Below are 18,646 nucleotides of genomic sequence, written 5' to 3' on the forward strand. Positions count from 1 at the left end.
ATAGACTAGACTATAGACTAGACTATGGACTAGACTATAGACTAGACTATAGACTAGACTATAGACTAGACTATAGACTAGACTATAGACTAGACTATAGACGAGACTTTAGACTACTTCTTACAACAATTATTGAAAAAATTTATCCTTGATATAACTACCTAACTAAATAACTTTGTAATTGACTTACCAACTAACTAACTAACTAATTAACTATCTAACTAACTGATCTATGAAAATTTATTTGAATTAAAGCTCTTTAATGATAAACCCGTTCAAATTGTCAAGATTATTTTCTTAAACCCCTCCCTATTTCCTCAGATCCTATGAATCGGAAGAGGTCAACAATGCTGAACTTTACAATGATTCTATAGCGTACGGCATATTACTTACAATAGCTTCGGCCGTTATGTTTATATCAGGCATATTCTCTGTAGATATCTTTAATTTGGTAGCTTTAAGACAAGTAACCCGAATGCGCATTAAACTATTTGAAGCGGTAATCAGGCAAGACATAGGATGGCACGATTTGGCCACAAAGCAAAACTTTGCCCAAAATATGACAGAGTATGTTGAGAAGATTTTTAAATTTTCAACAAATTAATATATATTATTTTTCTTGCAGTGATGTGGAAAAGATACGCGATGGTATTTCTGAAAAAGTCGGTCATTTTATTTATCTGGTTATAGGTTTTCTAATCACTGTGGCGATTTCTTTCGCTTATGGTTGGAAGTTGACTTTGGCCGTTAGTGTTTATATACCCATAGTTATTGTTCTGAATGTAGTGGTAGCCAAGGTAAGGGGATTGTTACTTTTCAGATATTTCAACGTTCAAACATCTTCCTCGATCTGAATCATTTCATTTTAATTCGCAATATTTTTTTAATCATTTTCAGTTCCAAAGTAAACTAACTACCAAAGAACAAGAGTCTTACGGTAACGCTGGCAACTTGGTTGAGGAAGTCTTAAATGCCTTGCGAACGGTGGTGTCATTCGGTGGTGAAAAGAAAGAATCCGAACGTTATGATAATTATCTAGTACCGGCCCGTAAAGCCAGTCAGCATAAAGGTGCCTTTTCGGGTCTAAGTGATGGTGTTTTAAAAAGTATGTTATTTCTCTCCTGTGCTGGAGCATTTTGGTATGGAGTAAATTTAATCATTAATGATCGTGATAAAGAGGAAAAGGAATATACTCCGGCTATATTGATGATAGTAAGGATTGCATCTCAATATGAATCATTATTAATATCTCTTTCTTATTAGGCCTTTTTTGGTATTATTATTGGTGCTGATAATATTGCAAGGACTTCTCCCTTCCTCGAATCCTTTGCGATGGCTCGTGGTTGTGCCTCGACTATTTTCAAAGTTATCGACTCACAATCGAAAATAGATCCCATGTCAACGGATGGCAAAATTTTAAATTATGGTCTAAGGGGAGATGTTGAATTTGCCGATGTTTTCTTTAGATACCCATCACGTCCCGATATTATTGTTCACCGTGGTTTAAATATAAAAATTAGGGCGGGTACTACGGTGGCTTTGGTGGGTAGCTCAGGTTGTGGCAAATCTACTTGTATACAGCTGTTACAGCGTTTCTATGATCCTGTCTTTGGTTCTGTTTTACTGGATGATTTGGATATACGTAAATATAATATACAATGGTTACGTTCCAATATTGCTATTGTGGGTCAAGAGCCAGTTTTGTTTTTGGGTACTATAGGTAAGTTTGAATATACATTAGTTTAGATGTTATCTTTATGATTTTCCTTTGATGTTTATTACAGCTGAGAATATTAGTTATGGCAAACCCAAAGCCACGCAAAAGGAAATTGAAGCAGCCGCTAAAGCTGCTGGAGCTCATGAATTTATATCCAATTTGCCAGATGTAAGTACAAAGAGATTTTTCTAAGAATACTAATTTCAATAAAATTAAGCAACAATCTCATCATGAATCGATTTATTGATCTTCTCATGATCTTACAAATTCACCCATAGCATTTTACTAAAACGGATCTTCTTTATTTTGAATTGGAATCAAAAATTTCGAGTTTGGTTCGAGTCGAACTTTAACAATCTCGCAATGGATCGAATTATCGATCATTAGTTTGAAGGTTGACAATCTCGTTTTGATTCGATGGCTTTGATTCTAATGGAACCAATGACAAGATCTTGCATATCTACTCAAATTATTCCATCAAATCCTCAATTCATAATAACGATGGATAGATTACCCAATATTTAATTCTTCGGAGAGTATAATCCGCTTGTTTTAGAAATCCTTCGTTTTTTAAGATCCTTTCACATCAGTCCATTAAAATTGGAATTCATCGTTCTCAAAATCAAGGTTAAGTCTCCTAATATTTGAGATCTTTTCACATCAATTCACCGAAAATCAATTTAGTTTTTGTAAAAATTGGGGGTAACATGGATTCATAGATATCCGATTCTTTAAAAGAAGAGTTTTCTGTTTCTTACTTGGCCGGGGTCATCCGTTTACTAACTGATAGTAAGGTGAGCATCATAGCTCTTGATAACCAAAGATTACTGTAACATGGGTCCCTGGACAAGGGGACATATTTGGCAATTAAAGACCGGATGTTTTTTGCTAATGTTAACATCTCTTTAAATATAAATGAATGGCAGAAAAGCTAATAAATTAAGAATAAACGGACCTACCTGCGACTAAAAAGTTTTGTCATGAAGATGGACATGAAAAGGTGTTTCTTCTAAACCAAAATAGACTCGATAGAAATACTTCTACATAAATAGACATTGTCTATGTTTAAGACAACTTCCAGGGATTTATTGGAATAGTTGGCCTCTAATAATTCGCTAAAGCTACTTTACTTGATATTGGAGATCCATTCAAACCATTCACAATTGGAGTTTAGCACCAGACCAAATTATATTATCAAAGCCGAACATCATTGTTAAATCGCTCGATCTTTGCGATACAATTCCTCTTATATTCTTTATAGTTCTTTAATACCACGAACTCGTACTCTTTAGCTTGTTCTTCAATGAACACCTATTTTATGGAACCACTTTGTACTATACCTCTCAAAACTTACAACCCTTTTTTAACCTATTTACTTCCCCAAAACTATTTCTTCCAGAGCTATAAAACCACCATTGGCGAAAGAGGTTCTCAATTATCGGGAGGACAAAAACAGCGAATTGCCATTGCTCGTGCGCTAATTCAAAATCCCAAAATCTTACTCTTAGATGAAGCTACCTCAGCTTTAGATTATCAATCGGAAAAATTGGTACAAGAAGCATTAGATTTTGCCTCCAAAGGCAGAACTACAATAGTAGTCTCACACAGGCTATCAGCCATAAGAGGTGCTGACAAGATTGTTTTCATACACGAGGGAAAAGTGCTAGAAGAGGGTTCCCACGATGATCTCATGGCTTTAGAGGGAGCTTATTACAATATGGTTAAGGCAGGAGAAATAAATGTACCAGAACCTGAAAATATGGAAGATATAGATGAAGTAAAAAGTAAGTTTGATGAAAAAAATCTAAGAGTTCAAAAAAATCAACAAAGTTTAACTTTATGTTCTCATACTTTCCAGGAAATAGTCTAGCCATTTATGAAAAATCATTCGAAACAAATCCCATTAACTTGGAAAAGAATCAAAAGAATAGTATACACTTGGATGAAAGTGAAATCATTAAAAAACTTCATGTGCCTGAGGCAACGAGTAAAAAGTCTGAAGCTAAACCCAATTTCTTTAAAACCTTTGGTCGCATTTTAAAATTGGCACGGCCCGAAGCTTGCTTCATTGTTATGGGAGCTATATGTGCCATAGGTTTCGGTTTTACCTATCCTGCCTTTTCGGTGGCTTTTGGTGAATTCTATGCTGCTTTGGCGGAAAGTGAAGCTCAGGTGGCAATTGATCGTACGGCTGTTCTATCCATTTGCTGTTTGGTTTTGGGTGTTCTAACGGGTTTAGCCTGTTTCCTGCAAACTTATCTCTTCAATTATGCTGGTGTCTGGTTGACGACTAGAGTTAGATCTATGACCTTTAAGGCTATTATGAGACAAGAAATTGGCTGGTTTGATGAAGATATAAACTCGGTGGGTGCTCTATCGGCTCGTTTATCTGGAGATGCTGCTGGTGTGCAGGGAGCTATAGGTTACCCCTTAAGTGGTTTGATACAGGCGTTCTCCAATTTTGTTATAGGTTTAACTTTGTCCTTCTATTATTCCTGGAAATTGGCTTTGTTGTGTATGAGTACCTGTCCCATTATAGTGGGTTCGGTAATATTTGAAGCCAAGTAAGTTTTTGTAATAAAAACTTCGAAAATTATTATTTATATAACTGAACAATTACAGATTTATGACCACCTCCATGATGCGTGAGAAAGTGGTATTGGAAGAGGCTTGTCGCATAGCTACCGAAGCCATTGCCAATGTTAGAACCATAGCTGGTCTGAGAAGAGAGCAACAAGTTATTGATAAATACAATAAGGAAATACACAAAGTTGAAGTTTTAATACGGCAAAAACTCAAATATCGTGGTTTAATTAATTCCTCGGGTCAAGCTTTTCTATTCTTCGCCTATGCTGTAGCTTTATGTTATGGTGGTGTTTTAGTTTCGGAGGGCAAAGTACCCTTCCAGGATATTATTAAGTAAGTTCTTATCATCTAAAAATCCACACAATCTCAACTAAATATTCTTTAATTTAAAGAGTTTCGGAGGTTCTACTATACGGTTCCATGATGTTGGCCCAATCTTTGGCATTTGCTCCAGCCTTTACTGCCGCTTTAGTGGCTGGACATAGATTATTCCAAATTTTAGATCGTAAACCCAAAATCACCAATTCAGCTTTGCCGGCCAAAAATACGTTTGCCAAACAGTTAAATCTTTTTGAAGGCGTACGCTTCAATGACATTGAATTCCGTTATCCCACCAGACCGGATGTTAAGATTTTGAATGGTTTAAATTTGGAAGTATTGCATGGTAAGACTGTGGCCTTGGTGGGTCATTCAGGCTGCGGCAAATCTACTTGCATACAATTGCTACAACGTTATTATGATCCCGATAATGGTACTATAGTAAGTATTACAACTCTATAACTTTTAACGAGATAACTGAAACATTTCTCTTGCAGCATATCAACAATGATGATATCAAAACCGATTTAACTTTGGATAACCTACGCAGTAAACTGGGTATAGTCTCTCAAGAACCCTCCTTATTCGAACGTACCATCGCTGAAAACATAGCCTACGGCGATAACTCGCGTGATGTTAGTATGGCGGAAATAATTGCAGCCGCTAAAAGTGCCAATGCTCATTCCTTTATTATGGGTCTTCCCAATGGCTATGACACTAAAATGGGTGCTCGTGGTACACAACTGTCGGGTGGTCAAAAACAACGTATTGCCATAGCTCGTGCTTTAGTACGAAATCCAAAAGTTTTACTATTAGATGAAGCCACTTCTGCTTTAGATTTACAAAGTGAGCAGTTGGTACAACAAGCTTTAGATGTCGCCTGCTCGGGTCGTACTTGCATAGTTATAGCTCATCGTTTATCGACAGTACAAAATGCCGATATAATTTGTGTTGTACAAAATGGTCGTATTGTCGAGCAGGGTACACATCATCAATTGATGGCAAAGGATGGAATTTATGCCAAATTACACAAGACTCAAAAAGAACATTAACTCTAGTAAAGCAGCCATTTAGATTAATTAATACATTTTTTTAATATTATTATTAAAATAAAATACAAGACTAAAATATTAAGTGCACTTTAAGTTTTGCAAATAAAATAATAAGAAAACCGATATGTGTGTTCACCAATTAATGAATTTAAGAAAATTGTGAAAATCTGTGATCACTCATAGATTCTTAAATAATTCTTTAAATTAAACCCTTAACTCGTCTGTTGAAAATATGTGATCATTGAACCGCTGTAGATCTTCAATTTGTGAAAAAGAGAATATCTGTGAACTAGAACTGAACTGAACTAAAACTGAACTAGAACTGAACTAGAACTGAACTAGAACTGAACTAGAACTGAACTAGAACTGAACTAGAACTGAACTAGAACTGAACTAGAACTGAACTAGAACTGAACTAGAACTGAACTAGAACTGAACTGGAACTAAAACTGAACCAGAACTGAACTACAACTGATTTAGAATTTAACTAGAACTGAACTAGAACTGAACAAGAACTGTACTAAAACTGAACAAGAACTGTACCAGAACTGAAACGGAACTGAACTAGAACTGAATTTATCACTTAAAGGTATTATCAGTACCTGTATACTTCCGCGGCTATAAACTGTGGGAGGGAGTCTGATCAAAGAACCTTCTGGATTTATTGTAATTCGCGGGAAGGCATTCATGTTTAAAGACTAATGCAGGATATTATAAACTATAAGTTCAGGATGTATAGATATTTTTTAAGTGTGTTGGTTGAACGAGTTGTATGTAGTTGTTGTATTTCCATTCGTATATTCTATGTAATATCTTTGTGTTCCCTGCGAGTAAGAACTTTTCTATACACTATGTGAAGGACCAATAATGCCTCAAAAGTTGTACAAATGGGCAGCGATAGTCAGACAATTTATAGCTCAAGTACTTGAGCAAAATACTTATATATGATTTGATATCCATCATGTCAACAAATGTCTATGTAGTCCATGGGGATCTTAAGGGGTGATGTTTGAAAAATATCACCACAAAATAAGGCCGATAAAGCAAGAGTTCACCTAAAGCACTACGAGTTCATTCTGTCTGGTTAATTTTATATATTTGGAAATGAATTAATACTCTCAATATTGCTGATCAATTGTCTAAATACTTTTGATATCAATTCATTCTATAAGGAAGCAATAACTTTAATTTATTAATTTAATTATACATATTTGTTCTTTCAAATATTTCTTGGTCAAGGCCGTTCAATAACTGCCGTCACCAAAAGATACAATAAAAGAAATTCCCATAAGTTATAATTGTTTAGAAAAAAATAAACATGTATGTATATTGTTTCTATTTCGCATTAGTTTCTACTTATACGCAAAAAAATGACTTTTTATAGAATAAAAAATAGCAAAAAAGAAAAGAAATGTGAACAATTTTACAATAACTATAAATTGTTCCCAGCAATAATGTCATGTAAAATAAATTGTCTTTACAAAGACAGTAAATCAATTTCAATTAATGTTAATAAAATCAATTTTTGTGGTTAAAATATTTGAAATGCTGAAAGAAAAAGTTATGGTGATTTAAGGTTTAAAAACGATTTGCATTAGCGGAGACAAAAACCAAAGTTATAATTATAATTCGAGTAATATTCGTGAATTATTTAAGAGTTATTGTCAGTATGACAGTATTAGATGTTTGTTAGTTGCATTGAATATTATAATTTTTATTTTTGCATCTGTACAATTTCTCTAAGTGTATGTATTGTATCTTTAATCATAGCATTACCATGATGCAATCAACTTTCAAATGTGTTTGTTCCAACTAAATTGTCCTAGTGTTTATAAAAGCTAAACGAATCGGTATCTAGTTCTTTAGTTTTCCTCAACTAAAGTTATTTAGTTCAAACGTGCAAGCAGCTGTTGCTGCAAAGACTGTTAAACCGCAAATTATTTAAATATAAAATTAAGTTGTTTAACATGACATTGCATTTTTTAATGCCAAAGAAATGCCGATAAAAATTTATTTAACAAAAAGCTCGTAATAGTTGTGTTATTTTCATGTGTGTTTGATGGTGTTTAAACAAAATTTCAAATTATTAATAACAAAAAAAAATAAAACAGGCGCACAATGAATTCACATTTTGATAAGATTCGTTTATTTGCTAAAGTAATAAACATTTTAATTGCCGAGATTTGAAAAAAGTAAACTCTACTATATGTATCCGTAATCGTTCAAATTTGAAAATTATAAGCACTTTTTTGTTGTTGTAACTATCTAGAAATTGTAAAGTGTTTTTTCGATAAAATGGAAAGTATAATTATTTTTAAAGTTTTGGAAACGTCATTACAGACAAATCAATTAAAAGCAAACAGAATTAACTTAATCTAAGACATAAACAATAGTTAATATCGATTTTCCGCAATTAGTAGTGTCCTTATTCGGTGTTAAAACATATAATTGTTTATTGGATGACGATGACGCAGTGTTATTACACAAAAGTTATTAGGCATAGCAAATTGAAATTTTGGATTAGTATTAAACGAGTATTAACGAATGTGATACAAACGTAATAACAAAATATGATAAGCATCTGTTCTAGTACAGAACTAGAACTGAATTTAGAACTGAACTAGAACCGAACTAGAACTGAACTAGAACTGAACTAGAACTGAACTAGAACTGAACTAGAACTGAACTAGAACTGAACTAGAACTGAACTAGAACTGAACTAGAACTGAACTAGAACTGAACTAGAACTGAACTAGAACTGAACTAGAACTGGACTAGAACTGAACTAGAACTGAACTAAAACTGAACTAAAATTGAACTAGAACTGAACTAGAACTGAACTAGAACTGAACTAGTACTGAACTAGAACTGAACTAGAACTGAACAAGAACTGAACTAGAACTGAACTAGAACTGAACTAGAACTGAACTAGAACTGAACTAGAACTGAACTAGAACTGAACTAGAACTGAACTAGAACTGAACTAGAACTGAACTAGAACTGAACTAGAACTGAACTAGAACTGAACTAGAACTGAACTAGAACTGAACTAGAACTGAACCAGAACTGAACTAGAACTAAACTAGAAGTAGAACTGAACTAGAACTAGAACTGAACTAGAACTGATCTAGAACTGAACTTGAACTGAACTTGAACTGAACTAGAACTAAACTAGAACTGAACCAGAACTGAACTAGTACTTAACTAGAACTAAACTAGAACTTAAACTAAACTAGAACTGAACTAGAACTGAACTAGTACTGAACTAGAAAAGAACTAGAATTGAACTAGAACTGAACTAGAACTGAACTAGAACTGAACTAGAACTGAACTAGAACTGAACTAGAACTGAACTAGAACTGAACTAGAACTGAACTAGAACTGAACTAGAACTGAACTAGAACTGAACTAGAACTGAACTAGAACTGAACTAGAACTGAACTAGAACTGAACTAGAACTGAACTAGAACTGAACTAGAACTGAACTAGAACTGAACTAGAACTGAACTAGAACTGAACTAGAACTGAACTAGAACACAACTAAAACTGAACTAGAACTGAACTAGAACTGAACTAGAACTGAACTAGAACTGAACTAGAACTGAACTAGAACTGAACTAGAACTGAACTAGAACTGAACTAGAACTGAACTAGAACTGAACTAGAACTGAACTAGAACTGAACTAGAACTGAACTAGAACTGAACTAGAACTGAACTAGAACTGAACTAGAACTGAACTAGAACTGAACTAGAACTGAACTAGAACTGAACTAGAACTGTACTAGAGCTGAAGTAGAACTGAGGTAGAACTGAACTAGAACTGAATTGTGGTAAATTTGCAATAACATATTATTAATTGTTTTTATTTATTTCGCTTACCTTTTTAATAAATTTAAATTGATTACATTACATTACACATAATTTTTTTTCTTTTTAGTAAACCGTTTCCGAACCGTTTTCCGTTTTATTTATACAATTTCATTAAATGACAACTGTTATGCACATTAACTTTATTTAAGAAAATAAAATCTCCTAAAACTTTAGCTTTCTGCTTGCTTTAACTTTTAGCTTTAACCAACAATAAAATATTAGCAATTTACACATTTATATTAAAACCCTTCACTCTCTCTCTCTCCCAGCCAACAATCACACATACCAATGCGCTAAGGGCTTATGAATAGTCGAAAAAAATAAACAACAACAACAGCTAATAATCCCAAAATACACAAACAATTAGAACAGACTTTTGCGTATACACATTTTTTCTTAATGTAATTTTTTTCTTTTGTCTATTTATTTTCATGAAAAACTATATTTAAACACAGCTTTTTAATGATTTTAATGAATATTTTATTAAATTACACTAGAACTATTGTTATTTTTATAAATTTTATATAAATTTAAACACTTTTAACTAAATTTATTGTATAATATTAAAACAAACGACGAATTAGAACGCGTGTGTTATTTGAGTACCGGCCGAGTGTGAACTGAAATTATTTAAGGAAATATTTATTAGTAGAGGAAATGTCACGACGGTGGGAAATTATTAAAAAAGGGATTTTATTTAAATTAGGATATTTAGTTAATGGGAAATGTTTCTAAATAGAATATGTATATTGCAAGGCAAAAATTGTAATAGAGATTTTACGAAATGTTATTTTTGATTACAACAGACGGACGGAAGTAGGTAAATTAACTAAGAAAATCATGTAGGTGGGAGTAGGACCAAAATTATTCAAAGCAGTTCGGTCGAACAGTTTCGTATTACCTATTTAACCTACTATGTATTAAAGGTACCCCTAGCTCGTCAACCCACATATTACGAAGAGACAAGAAAAAGGTTGTTTCTCAAGTGCTCACTCTCTGTCTTACAAAGGGAATACTAAAGTAACGGCTGTCTTTGACATCGTTTACAACGAGCACATAGATGACGAAAGACGAATTAGATACAACCAGATGTTTAGACGTAAATGTCAATAGCTGCCCTTTTAGGACCCCCCGGGGGCATGTTACCTTGGTGAAACCTCCACTTTGGTGTTATTACAAACCCAGGGAACAGAGGTGTTACCTACACCTCTATTCGGCCGGGACTATAAATTGGTGCTTGGCTTAGTCCTTGCATAGATTGAAGAGAGGTCGAACCAGAGCACCACATAATCAGGTGGCCAGTTGCCCGCAAGACTATGTCCTGGCTGTTCAGTTGGTTGAGGTTCCTTCCGGTTCCGCGTATTGGCTATGGTTTAAACCCAAATTTGCGGGGAGAAAATGTTTGTTTAAGGACTGATATATCCTATACCTAATGGGATGGATAATTCTCTCTTCGAACAGGTCTGTGTACAAAGCAGCCCATGAACCCGATCGGTTTTGGGACATTGGTACATGCTGGGGAATTGTCAGGTTAGTATTCATTGATCTTGTTGATCAGGGGAATGGAACTGATGCGATAAACTGGTAAACGATTGAGAAAGTCTCCATATATTGGAGACAAGCGCTGATTTAGTTTGCCTTTTTCGCTTCGGAGAAGTTCTTCGGTGCTGTTGTCATATCAAGAGGATATATTGATACATGCTACGCGACTATTTATCGTGGCAATTATTAAAATTTATTGGCTTTGGATTTCCTATTTCGATTTCACATTTTCGGTTGAAAAAAAAAGAATCCTGATCCATTTTTTTTTTTTTGATATTTCAAACAACCAAATATGTCTCTAGGTGCTGTTGCCAAAACAACAGAGCCATCTCTTTTCGCGGGCTTTAATAGGTTAAGGAATGCACTGAAATGGGTCAATAGATGATGATGATGGGATTGCATGCTAAATAATGCATTCTTTCATGCCATCATAAGGGTAATCATTCTCCGATATAACCGGAAGATCGATTTCTCCTGATGTTGGGACTTGTCATCCCCTTCTATTGACTTTAGACCAGTGATTGCCAGTGTGGCTTGGGCTTGAGCCTATGCAGCCTGTCATTCCGCGACGGGGTTACTATGGCAAGAGATTAAATAGCTCTAGTACTTCAGCAAAGTGCTTGTACATGGACCAGATCAATCCATGTACAAAAATTACCACCTGAGTTCTTCATTGAGGGATTCAGGGGCGATGGTAGATCGTTGTCAAGTCTACCCAGTGGATAGAAAAGACAACTGTGAAATAAGGCTGTCAAGACAGGTGTTCACGTAAAGCACTCCGACATTCGTGTCCTTTTAGGAGGCATTGACTCTTTGTCGAATTTCTGGATTGTGCTTTACAAATATCAGCACAAATCCTATATGCCTTCTATTGAATTCAGACCAGTCGGGGTGTGGCTTGGGCTTAAGCCTATGCAGTCCGTCATTCTGCAACGGAGCTTCTATGAGAAGAGATTAGATAGCTCGAGTACTTCAGCAAAGTGCTTGTACATGGACCGGCTCAATCCTTGTACATGAAATTGCCACCTGAGTTCTTAATTGAAGAATACAGGGACGATGGTAGACCGTTGTCAAGTCTACCCAGTGGATGGAAAAGATCACCGTGGAATAAGGCCGACAAGGCAGGTGTTCACGTAAAGCACTCCGATATTCGTGTCCTTTTAGGAGGCATTGACTCTTTGTCGAATTTCTGGATTGTGCTCTACAAATATCAGCACAACTCCAATATACCCTCCATACTTAAATGGTGTAGGGTTTTAAAATAATAAATAACGTTATTGCTTCGATAAGTTAAGCAAATAACGAATGTTTCTAAAGCAAATATTTGAAATATTTGAAAAGTTAGAAATCTTTAATATCAACAAAAACAGGAGTGGAGCGCTAAAGATATTATGAAATATAATAATTTATTTACTATATCGAAAGTATTTTACAATATTTTATTAAAACAGAAATAAAAATGAATTTTATTTTATATAAATAAGATTTTCTTTATAAAGAATTTTTGAAATTTTAGCAAGATTGCCATATATATGATCAAAATTTCACGTTTTACTTTACTTTTGTCATGCTGATAAAACGTGTTGATATTTCAAAGCTTTTAATAACTAGAATACACCTAAATATGTGTTTGCTAGTAATAATAATTGTTTATAGTAAACAATTATGATAAGATTTGGGGAAAAAAATCAATAAAACTTTTGCCAAATATATTGAGGCAGGTTAAAATATATAGTGCTGGGTCATTCGCTTTTAGTTCAAATAATTTTTATTAAGATTGTGAAATAGTTTTGAGAGCTTTTAAATTAAAAGCTTAAATGTTAACTGTAAATGAAGATCCATTTTAAATTGAACAAGTAAGAAAGTATAGTCGGGCTTAATCGACCATATGCAACCCTACACCAGTCAGTATGTTAAAAATGGGGATTATTAAAAAAATGAAACATTTGGAAATAAAGTTAAAAAACACTTTATTTCGAACATTTTTACTTTTTTGGCAAAAAAATAAATGTTGGTTGGGAATGTTAAGTCTACTTTAAAGTTATGTGTTTATGTAGAATTTAAAAGTTATATTAGTGTTTGTAAGTGAATTTTGACCTTTAAGTCATTTTCTGAAGGGGAGTTTGCATGGAGGCTAAGGTCAAATAAAGCCCGATCGGTAGTGTCATTAAAAGTTCTATAAAACTAAGTTTTGGACCGATTTTAACCATTTTCAATAGTCTTCGTCCTTAGGCCAAAAGAAAGCGTATGTGCCAAATTTCAACCAATTTACATGGACATGGACAGCCTGCCAGACGGACGGACATAGCCTAATCGACTCAGAAAATGATTCTAAGCTGATTGGTATACTTTAAGATTGATATAGGACGAATATTTTTGTATGTTACAAACATCAGCAACCCAATATACCCTCCCCACTAAAGTGTCTTGTTCCAATACATTTAAGCAATTTATGGATGAAAAACTAATGTTGGCTAGGTGAAATAATGGACCGATTTTTGGCCTCGTCCTTAGGCCAAAAACAAGAGTTGGCACACACTCCAATTATCTTGAAAATCTTGCGCACAAGGTTTACATGGACAGCCGGACGGACATAGCTGATCGGTATACTTTAAGATGGGTTTCGTTTAAAGATAGTCGTCGACTAGAGACCCGCCTGCCCATCACACTGAAAAAGCTAAAGAACTGAACATTTCTACAAATGTACTTTATTGATTTGCTAGATTTTAAAAAAAGGCCAATATCGGGTTATATTTTTGTTGTTAGATATTTTTTTTTTCTAATCGATTAAACCCTTGTGTTGCAACTCCACTGGAAGATCAATGATATTCATTAAAGAAAAATATGGAATAATGGGAAAAGAGTAAAGAAATTGATGGAGTGAAACTAGATTTGTTCGTGAAAATTAATAGTGACAGATGATATGCTCAACTGTCTGTGATTCCATATCACTCTTTCATATGCTGTTCACCTGATAATCTCTCTACTATTGCGCTGATCTCTCAGGTTTGTGTTAATAATTCTACTAGCGTTTATCTGGTAAAATTTCTTCTAATATAATGATTCCCTTAGATTTAAAATTATAATTCTGCTAATAAGTATGCATATTATCCTCTTTATCAAAAAGTCTAGAACTCCAAGCTCTACTAGCGAAAACTTCTTAACAGTACCAGGGGTTTCAGATGGAGGTCACCATTTTATTATATGTGGACAATTTAGTCATAAATTTACAAAGTAGAAACAAGGACTTTAAAGCTGAAAACATTTTATGGATATAATATCAATCACATATTCGCCTCATATTCACCTAAGTCTTGGACTCATAGAAATCATTATATATGAGTATTTGGGGTTCGCAAGATCAAGGAAATTCTTAAAGGAGTCCAAGAAACAAAAAACAATGAGATCAGCAGACCAAAACTACTCCATGCTTATATTAATATAGATATCTGATAATACAATACTTTAAAAATCGAATTAATGAGTCCTGATAAATTCGGAAACGATCGTTCTTAACAGTCTAAAGGGCACTCCTACGATCACATTTTACGTACGTAAAGTCTAATGAATTATGAAGAGAGCCAACCATTCTTAACAGTCTAAAGGGCACTGCTACGATCACATTTTACGTACGTAAAGTCTAATGAATTATGAAGAGAGCCATACGACTGTCAAATTTTCCATCCGTATTCTCTTTCAATGTGTGATGGTTTTATTTCATACTAGCATACCCTGGGTGCTTCGCTACCCTAACTTATATTAAAAAAAGTACCAAATAAAAAGTACTAAAAAGTTGTCTCTTTAAGAATCATATTCAATGAGGACCGTGTATGTTTAATAATCATGTGTTTTGAGTTCATATTAAAGAACATACATAGAGTATCATTTGAAGGAAGAAAAAGTACCAAAAGTGGAATAAATTTTACCTAAGTGGAAAGTACTAATAAAAAGAGTACAATGTTTCCCCTTTTCGCTTAGAAATATACTTTTTCGAAAATTAAGTTTACAAAATGTTCCGTATTTAAATCTTTATATAACAGATAAAACTCAAACGATTCAAATCTGCATTCATTTGCTCGAGAAAAATTGTGTTTTCAAAAAGGTACCAAACAATTTACACGAATTTGGTCCTATATAGGCCTTAATACTCGAATTCCAAAATAATATTCCAATATCTTTTTGAAATTTTATAAAAATTGGCTCAATTGGCATAAAATAAAATTTCCCGTTTTTTTTTTCTTTTTGGTACTTTTCCCCAGCGAAATAGCAAACATTTTATTACAATAATATTATTACAGAGTTAGTCCGTAATTTAATAGGAATAATTCAATAAACCGAAAAGTTTTCTTAATGTGCTAAAAAAGTACCATATTTATGGTATTTTCAGTTTTCTCCCTTTTACATCCAAAAAGGAATTTTAAAAAAGTACGAAATAGGTGTCTCACAATTTTGGGAGATGTATCCAAAATATTTAGAAAAATTTTATTTTGTTAATTAATACAAAAGTTATAAAGGGCCAAAAAAGGTACCAAAATCACTTTTGTAACGCATTTTTACCCCTTAAAAGTACGAATTTAAAAAAAGTGCCAGACACCCATCTGCTTATTTTAAGAGTAGTAGATAATTAAGAAAACCAGTTTTACCCGTTTTTTCCCCTTTTTACCCGTAAATGTACAAATTTCCAAAAATCCCTACTTAGTGGATCTACATAACCAAAAACACATCTACTGTCAAAATTTCTAGGTTCAGCCGTTTGGGCTGTGCAATGATGAATCAGTCAGTCAGTAACGCTACTCTTTTATATATATAGATTACGTTTAGACGATCACATCCACACCACACAGAACCTATTTATATACCTCTAAAATCTTAGGATAAAAACCGGATTGTCGTACCTTTAAGTCTTTACCTAAGTTAAATCTAACGTATTTTCCGCGCACATATTTCTCGTGGTTCCTTAAAAATCATATATTGTATGTCATTTTAAAGACCTCTACTTCTTCTTTCTTAATCCGTAGAGAAACTTAAAATAGGTTTAGATTCAACTATGTTACTGATCAAAGAATGAAGAAAGCTTTAATTATACCCTACACTACTATAGTGGGGAGGGTATTATGCGTTTGTGCTGAAGTTTGTCCTAGACCCACCTTAAAGTATACCAATCGGCTCAGAATCACTTTCTGAGTCGATTTAGCTATGTCCGCCTGTCCGTCCGTCTGTCTGTGTGTCCATGTAAACCTTGTGCGCACGCTGCAGGTCGAAATTTTCAAGATAATTTGATGAAATTTGGCACATAATCTTCTTTTGGTTCAGGGACGAACGCTATTGAAAATGGTTGAAATGGGTTCTCTAATATTTATATAATTAAGACATAATTTCATATAAAATTATCCATAATATTTCTAACATCGAGTTGATGGTCTGTGGTAATTTTACATTATTCGGCATAAAAACCTTTGTTTGAGTGGACTAAAAATGTATAAAAAGCACACATTTCCTATGGAAATTTTAAATGTAGCTAAATAAAAACTGCCATAACTTCTGATCCCATTGAGATCCCAATTTAAAATTTTTACACCGTAATAATAGTTCTATTGCCTTTTTTTAACAAATTAAGAAAAACAAAATACCATTTTTCAGGATATTCAAGGATAAAAGACATTTTTCGGTTTTTCGGTCCTTGAGACAGGACCTAAAAAATATTTCATGAAATTTCAATAATGAGTAATCGGAGTCCTGTCGAAAGAGACCTCATTTGTTATAATTGGATAACGGGTTCCAAAGTAATTAAGTCGTCAACATTACCAATTTTCCACAAAAATACGCGAGATGCCCAGCTTTAGGAGCCCATAATATATGAACCGTATAAGTTATGGATCCAATTTATACGTCGTACAAACCGTATTTAAGAGCAGAATATATGTAAATAAATCTGCCTTTTTTGGTCGATAAATTTTGGAAAAAATCCACAATTTTAACATCCTTACTGGTGTAGGTCGGCAATGTCCAACTATAAATTCATACTTGTTATCGGTTTTACTTTTTATTTGCATAAGTTATTCGAAAATCACTGTAAATTTACTTCACAATTTAGGATTGGCAGGTATATAAAATTCGGCATAGACGAACATAAATTTCAATTTCAATAGCACGTGCTAACTGATAACTTAAATCATAAAGCATAACCGCTCCCTTATTGAGGCAGGGTAACAGAAAATAATAATGCTGCATCATGGTAAAGCAGTATCGCCTTATGCTATTTAAAAACAATTAGTAAAAGTATGAACAAATCTGATGAAATATTACTTTTAAATATCAAAAGCACATTTTGAAGTGGTTTTTCTAAAACAAAAAAAAAAAATTAGAATATAAGTTACAATAAATAAAACAAAAGCTTTTTTTATAGATGCCTAGAGAACAAGGAATAATAATAAATTTTTGATAAGAACCCCCATATATTGCTAATCAAAAACCAACAAAAAATAAAGGTGCAAAATATCTCCCCCTTTTTAAAGTACTTAAGAAACGTTTGACAAAAAATGTTTGCTAAATTAAATATAAACAAAATTTTATAGTTTTATATTTAGTAATAAAGTGAAAAAATGTGATAAAATATATAAAATCTAATAATGAACTCGAAAACCAATGTAAAATCACTTAGTCTAATCATTACGTTCGCCAGAATACAACGCGTTCTTGAACTCTAGTTTTTTTTTTTTATTTTTACTCGTCATATATAGTAGTGTAAACGATAAAACGACTACGTACGTTTAAATTATTATTAACTCAAAAGTTACCATTAATTGACCCCTAATGAATAACGAATTTAGAAAAAAAAAGTATCATTTCAAAGTAAAAAATTTCTCATCAAATAAAAAGAAAAATCTCCAACAACACTTTGTTTCAACAACAGAATTCTGCTATTAATTGATTGTGTTCTTCAGTTAGTTGACTGGTTATATTGTATTACTATTCCGGTGCTACGCTGAGACGCTTGTCGTCCAAATTTGAAGACAAAACTTTAGTCTAGTTCGTTTGTTTAGCATAGAACGTATTCATTTCTTAAGCGTACATCATGGGACTAGAATCACCATCGAAAACTAAGAAAAAACCTAAAGTGATTCAAAGAGAAGTTGGATTTTTTGAACTTTTCTGTTTTGCTACACGTTGGGAATATTTCCTTTTGGTTCTGGCTTTTATTGCTGCCTTCCTGAAATCGCTGGTTTTTCCCATTATCATAGTAGTGTACAGTGAATTGGTGTCTATGTTTGTGGATCGTAGTTTATGTCTACCAACAACTCCTACGTATACGTTACCTTTATTTGGAGGCGGAAAAATTTTGTAAGTATATAAATTTTTCAGTGATTTATAGTGTTTGTAATGCTATAAGTAACTAAAAATCGTAAGCTTCGTTGAAGAAATATTGACAAAATATCGATAAACCAAGAACCATGTAACGTGGTTTTGTCTTCGGCTGAGGTAACTTAGTCGCGTCCAGGGTCGACTTACGGATCCACAAACCTTAAGTAATAACACGATATATTTACCCTTTCTGGGGGT

The 18,646-nt window shown here is 33.5% G+C and overlaps 2 protein-coding genes across 3 annotated transcripts in view; both read left to right on the forward strand.

Moving 5' to 3' along the window:
• Window positions 1-5,796, forward strand: part of LOC111676690 (multidrug resistance protein homolog 65) — a 10,983-nt gene extending 5,187 nt beyond the window's left edge. The window contains exons 3-12 of one of the 2 annotated variants that reach the window (XM_023437662.2): window positions 322-567; window positions 626-797; window positions 898-1,212; window positions 1,264-1,720; window positions 1,785-1,885; window positions 3,117-3,501; window positions 3,576-4,281; window positions 4,340-4,636; window positions 4,696-5,062; window positions 5,119-5,796. In XM_023437662.2, the coding sequence (XP_023293430.2) occupies window positions 322-567; window positions 626-797; window positions 898-1,212; window positions 1,264-1,720; window positions 1,785-1,885; window positions 3,117-3,501; window positions 3,576-4,281; window positions 4,340-4,636; window positions 4,696-5,062; window positions 5,119-5,673 (3,601 nt within the window). In that variant the 3' untranslated portion in view covers window positions 5,674-5,796. The remainder of the gene's footprint in view (window positions 1-321; window positions 568-625; window positions 798-897; window positions 1,213-1,263; window positions 1,721-1,784; window positions 1,886-3,116; window positions 3,502-3,575; window positions 4,282-4,339; window positions 4,637-4,695; window positions 5,063-5,118) is intronic. The other variant, XM_046952246.1, reaches the window with a different exon arrangement.
• A 12,011-nt stretch (window positions 5,797-17,807) lies between these two features.
• LOC111676689 (multidrug resistance protein homolog 65) overlaps window positions 17,808-18,646 on the forward strand; it is a 7,345-nt gene continuing 6,506 nt past the window's right edge. The window contains exon 1 of the mRNA XM_023437661.2: window positions 17,808-18,427. Coding sequence (XP_023293429.2) covers window positions 18,162-18,427 — 266 coding nt within the window. The 5' untranslated portion in view covers window positions 17,808-18,161. The remainder of the gene's footprint in view (window positions 18,428-18,646) is intronic.

This window comes from Lucilia cuprina, chromosome 5 (genome assembly GCF_022045245.1).
Source record: "Lucilia cuprina isolate Lc7/37 chromosome 5, ASM2204524v1, whole genome shotgun sequence".
NCBI classification, from domain to species: Eukaryota; Metazoa; Arthropoda; class Insecta; order Diptera; family Calliphoridae; genus Lucilia; species Lucilia cuprina.